Raw genomic sequence first — 6,000 nt, forward strand, 5'->3', positions numbered from 1 at the left:
CCCTATTAAGACTACACATCCTGTTCAACTGCTTCCTCTGCCAAAAACTGTTTCAAAATAAAAGTCCTCACTACAATATTTCACTGTTAAACAATTTAACCCTTTAAACTACTGAACTTTTTAACTGTTCAGCCATAGACCTCTGAAGTTCGCCTACAAAAAAGATCCAAAACGGCCATCTTTGCCCATATAAGGAGATCCGGTTGTTAATTGAAGCTAACTACCTATGGCAAATTGCATTGCAAGTTAGCTCTGGGGTAGCAAAAATCTAAGTGTGCCGCCTTCACTTACCGGAGATCACAGTATCTACTCGAAGGCAGAGGACAAAAGCGTGTTCAGGAAAACGTCTGCATTTTTCATCCCCACGAGACTTTAGGTGCGATTATTCAAAATCCCCATGTTATTTTCCCATAGGAAAAATCGCCAGATACCGGATGTCAAAGATGGCAGCTTTTTTGTAGGCGAACTTCAGAGGTCTATTGTAACTGTTACCTGTCATCAACTATGACTCCTACCCACTGTAGCTAGTTAGCATGGTTAACATATTAGCATTGCTAACATGCTAGTTAGCATAACTGCTAAAAATGATTAGCTAAGTTAGCTAAGTAACATGGTTAGCATAGTTAGCATGTTAACATTGTTAACATGTTAATTAGCATAGTTAGCATAGCTACTAAAAATTTTTATAAAAATAAAAATAGTAGTGCTGCCGCGATTAGCGACTTAGTCGACCTAATCGACTATGAAAATTAGTCGACGGCGAAGAGTCGTTTTACTATTGACCGTCTATTTATTTTGGTCTCAAACGGCTCACTGTAATGTTATATTAATTAACTCTATGTTATTAACTCTTGAAAAGTACAATGACTGTCATTGGATGTTAAACTGGCTACTAAGACTTTGGCAGTCATGTTTTAAAACCCGCTATGCACTGCATGCAAACTGTTAACGCCAGCAGCAAAGCTGCGTGCCTGCCTGCTTTAGGCCCAATTCATTATTAGGCAGAGCTAAGTGGGGGGAGCTAAGCTAGTAGGTTACGCTAGTCCAGACTCTGACTAATATAGTATTGTGGAAATTGAAATAAATTAAGAGAATGAGTGTCTCACGTTGACAATGCAACGGCGTGTCATTACTGTAATTCATTCATACCAAAAAACGTTACAACGAACATGCCGCCGCCCGTGATATCAACAATCAAGGTGCGCGTCATTTCCCATGGTCAATAAGTCACGAGGCATATTTTTTTAGAGTTCAAGCCAACTGATAAAGTGAGGTAACCTACTGTATGTGGTAAGACACGCAAAGTGCCTGTAGCCTACTTGCTTTGAACATGCTGATGTTAGGCTCATTTGCAAAGTCCTCAACTCCTGTCGCCTTTCAAAGTCCATCGTTTCTTAAACTATGGGCAACGCGGACCAGCACCGGCCGTAACGTGGACACTGCTGGTCCAGAGCCGCGGAGTGAAATTATTCCCGGGGCTTCATCTGATAATTTGCTGCGCAATTGATCAAGGAACCGCGGACCGACAGAAAAAGAAAACAAATGTTTCTGTAGGAAATACTTGCTAATTTGGTGTCATCAAACATAGAGGCATACAATTAAATGGTGGTGAGCGTTCATTCAATGCTAGAGAGAAACTGAAACCACTTGATAACGTTGGTAGCAAAGCTCCAATTCAACCTATTGGAAGGCTATTATGAAACTACATTTAATAGAACAATGTGGATTTATGCAACTTCCATAAAAACAGAGCACATACTATAATACACTATCTAGAGTATTGTATAGTCAAATTTGAATAACGTGGCCAAAAGCTTGTGGCATAATTAAATATGTCAATATTCTTTCCATTTGCCTACCAGTGTATGATGCTTGCATGAGGGAAACATCCCAAAACGATGACACCAATACATTTCTGGCTATCACTAGTTAACTAGTGAGGCTAATATGTGTTCACTAGTTAACTAGTGGGCATTTATGCTGTCACTAGTTAACTAGTGTGCACAAACATGGCTCACTAGTTAACTAGTTGACAACATGCTGAGCATTACTAGTTAACTAGTAAGATATGAAACATATGAACTAGTTAACTAGAGAGAATTTGGGCCTTACTAGTTAACTAGTGAGCATTTTGGCTGTCACTAGTTAACTAGTTCACACAGAAATGGCTCACTAGTTAACTAGTGGACAGAAATGGCTTGCATGTACATGACAATTATGCCTGATATCAAGATATCTGAATAAATGCTCAATCGGCTTGCCATAAAAGTGAGTAGTCATTGGCTGCAAAGTAATTCATTATACTTGAGGATGTCCAGAAAACCACAAGGGGGCGCTAAATCTGCCAAAAAGGGCCGTTTTATTCTCCAGATTAATTATAGGGTTGTAACTGGGCTTGTAAAATGACATCTTAGCATTTCTTGGACTGACCTAAGTTTAGAGATTAACCTTCTGTGTTCACAAACAAACAAACAAAAGGTAAAAGGCACTATTCATCCATTCCAAACTACGAAAGATGAATACAACTCTGGCCTTGCCTATATTTTCTGTTTTTCTCTTATAGTTTTGACAGTGAAGCAGCGTACTGGTTGAAGTCAGGACTACGGAAATGTAAGTGATCGTCCAATTCATGTTTGTGTTTTTGACATAGGTCTACATTGGTTTTGCAGACCTTGGGCCATTGGGTTATTATTAGCTGTTTGGCAGATAATCAAAATAATAATATATATTTTTTTAAATATATATTTACATTATCACTAATCTTAAACTTTATTCAATGTCCTTGACCTCACAACACCTGTTATGAGAAACTTAAATTGACTCCCTAATGACAATTACTTTCTCAGATGCCTGCAAAATCACTTTAGACCCAAAAACAGCCCACAAAAAGCGAAGTTGGAGGAACCAAAAGGTTAGCGTGGAAAAGGAGAACCAGAGATATCAAGACCACCCCGATCGATTCCAGCACTGTCAGCAGTTCCTTTGTACTGAGGGCCTGACCGGGAAAGCTTACTGGGAAGTGGACTGGAGTGGAGGAGCTGCAGTTGGTGTTGCGTACAAGAGTATTCGCAGGGACGGACAAGATACCAGTAAAATCGGATGCAATGACAAGTCCTGGTGTCTGGAGCGATTCATCACCTTATTCAGTGCCAAACACAATAACAACACTGAAACCATCTCAACTCCTCGCTCCACCTCTGGGCGACTGGCAGTGTTCCTGGACTGGAAAGGTGGAACCCTGTCCTTCTACAATATCTCCTCGGCAGCACTGACCCACCTTCACACATTCCATACGACATTTGTCGAACCGCTCTACCCAGCGTTTGAGGTTTCGAAGAGTGTTACTCTGTGTCAACTCAAAGAGCATACTAAGTGACAAGATAGTGAATCCTAAAATGCTTTGTTGTGCTACGATCACTATTGAATTACACAGATATATGAGTCATTCCGTGTCAAATCAGACAAAATCCAGGAAAATGGTTCCGATTCTGATTTAAAACTTTAAAATTGTTTTTTTTTTTAATCGCTTGATATCACACTTAATGCACATTCCGAAATCTAGGGCCCTTTTGAAAGCCAGGAGAAATTTAGCACAGACATTAAATTGTTTACACATGCTTTTTATGAGTTGGTCTTCCACCCTAGAAAGATATTAATGCCCAAACATCGCATGTGTTTTTCAAGCTGTAAAATTAAAGAATTTCAAGGTCTGAAAAAGATAAGAAGACAGAAGATTTGCACAGAAATATTTCACAGGCCTTGGATTTAGGACCCATTGATGATATAAACAAGGTTTGAACAAAATTTGAGACGGTGCAGCAACAATCTGATTTGACATGGAATTTGGTCGTCATGGTGTAATTGGTCGTCATGTATTTCTGCACATGTTTGTAAAAATCCTGTAGGGAAAATGGCCAAAACATTGTTCTTCTCGACAAATGGCTTAATTGCTGTTTTATGTTCTTTTTCAAAATCAATCTAATGTCTAGCTTCTGTCAGAGTTGGCCATTTTCGATCAGTACAATCAGTTCCCTGCATAGAAGCTTCTCAATGGAACAAGTCCAGACCTAATTTCCTGACCTCAAATTTTGTGAGCGGGATTAAATTCAGGGCTGGCTTCCAGGCTAAAGATTGTGTATATTGTGTATAAATATTGAGAAATATTGGCTTTTACCAGTTTATCTTTAGCTTTTATCTGCTTTAGGAATTCTCAGATATATACGTACCTGTATTCACACCAATGTTTTAAGCACTTATGTTCTTTTTTATTGACTGCCTCAACAGTTAAGTAATTTGACATCTCTGTTCCGTTAAGCAGAGGATTATGACAGTGGTCATCACATAGTCAGTTTCTACCAGTTTTCTATCTTTTAGAAACCTTTTGAATATTCTCTTTTTTTGGTATTATGTTTTTTTTTTTTTTTTCAATCAATGGTCATCATTTAGTCAGTCTGCCGTAGAGAATTTTTTGCATATACAAAATGATTACATATATCAATTTCTACCAGTTTTCAGAACTGTTTTCTTTCAGAAACCTTTTGAATAATCTCAATATTTTTTTGTGATTATGCTATTTTTATTCATTTAGGGAGAGCATACAGATGAGAAGAGAAAATAATGTAAAATGTAAAACACACACACACAAAACACATTTAACAAACACTGGCAGAAAACTCATGTTGATGGTAGAATATTCTAAGAAGCTTGTTAACCCTTAGAACCCTAAGCTGTTTTAGGGCATTTTCACTACCTTTATTCATAAGGATTTATTCTGGCCATTGTAAGTGCCACACACACATATTATATATTTTGTTATTCAGCAGAGTCTAGGCTATCCAGATAATTTCATGTATTAGTACTAGCACTGATTTTATTTTTATTTTTAAAGAATTAAAATATAAAAAGTGTATTATAAAAAATCTTATATTTTGACATGTATCTCACCACAGCAAGCTCATAGCTCTACATGCATTTCATGTTTGTGTAGGGCTGACTGTCCTGAATTGGGCAATATAATTGCCATGTCGGAGGGATACTCTGGGTCTGATCAATTTACAGAAATATGTGGTGTGTGATTTAAGGAAATAAATGCCATTTTTTATTTAGTGATGAAAAATGACTTTTCTGCGCTCCATATCTGTGACACGAACTGATCTGACCTGACTTGACCCGAGGTTGCGTGTTAGCCTGCGTGCCTATGTGAATGCACTCATAATGATTCTCAACTTTTTACTTGATTGCCATGAACAAAGTAAAGGCAAAAAAGGTGTTTCTTTGTTAAACAAATTGGGATGCAATGTGAGCCTTGAATTGGACGCCATGCAGGAATTTGCTAGGATCTCAAAACCGGATAATGAACATGCTTTGCCATAGAGAAACACACGATAGCGCTGGGTTATAAACATGCTTTGCTACAAAAACAGACAAAAACGTGGGGTAAGTCCAGCTATATGAAGTTATTATTTTGTTGTCACTTCGTCTGTTTTATAACCCAGAAGGATATACTTGGTATCAAATGATAGTTCTGTGTCTCCTCTTTCATTTGACATGCAGCCAGGGCCGGAGTGGGGCCACTTTTCAGCCCGGGAGTTTCAGGTCCAAGACCGGCCCACTTTTTTAGTAGTGGTGGAAATTGGATAAATAAAACAACAGTTCCGCTCTTACTATCCTGTAGTTTTTATTAGTACCAATATTCCACTATTCCACAAGGATAGATTGATAAGTTAACAAAAAAGGAAGGAAGAAATAAAGCATTAAATGTATCCCACAATTCCACTAAGAGGCATATTGAACTATTGTTTACATGTTTTTTCTGCATGGGTCAGGTCAGCTATCATGTTGTTGTTTGGTGATTTACTCTTTTACTACACCCGCTTCTGAGCAAACAAGCCATATAGGTTGATCATGTAGCCTACTGCCGTCATATACTGTTCTTTCTTATATTAAATAACTTTAATTCATATGGTTAACTCTATTATCCTTTCTACTTGTCCAGTTATA

General features: G+C 37.9%; 1 protein-coding gene across 1 annotated transcript in view; it reads left to right on the plus strand.

The window, feature by feature from the left end:
• Positions 1-4,834, plus strand: part of LOC143124420 (uncharacterized) — a 60,597-nt gene extending 55,763 nt beyond the window's left edge. Inside the window, exons 17-18 of the mRNA XM_076285972.1 lie at positions 2,564-2,610; positions 2,847-4,834. Coding sequence (XP_076142087.1) covers positions 2,564-2,610; positions 2,847-3,376 — 577 coding nt within the window. The 3' untranslated portion in view covers positions 3,377-4,834. The remainder of the gene's footprint in view (positions 1-2,563; positions 2,611-2,846) is intronic.
• The last annotated feature ends 1,166 nt before the right edge of the window (positions 4,835-6,000 follow it).

The sequence above is a fragment of the Alosa pseudoharengus genome, unplaced genomic scaffold (genome assembly GCF_046254945.1).
Source record: "Alosa pseudoharengus isolate Yale_2024_CS ecotype anadromous, Long Island Sound unplaced genomic scaffold, YU_APseudo_1.1 YU_APseudo_1.1_scf_1, whole genome shotgun sequence".
NCBI lineage: Eukaryota > Metazoa > Chordata > Actinopteri > Clupeiformes > Clupeidae > Alosa > Alosa pseudoharengus.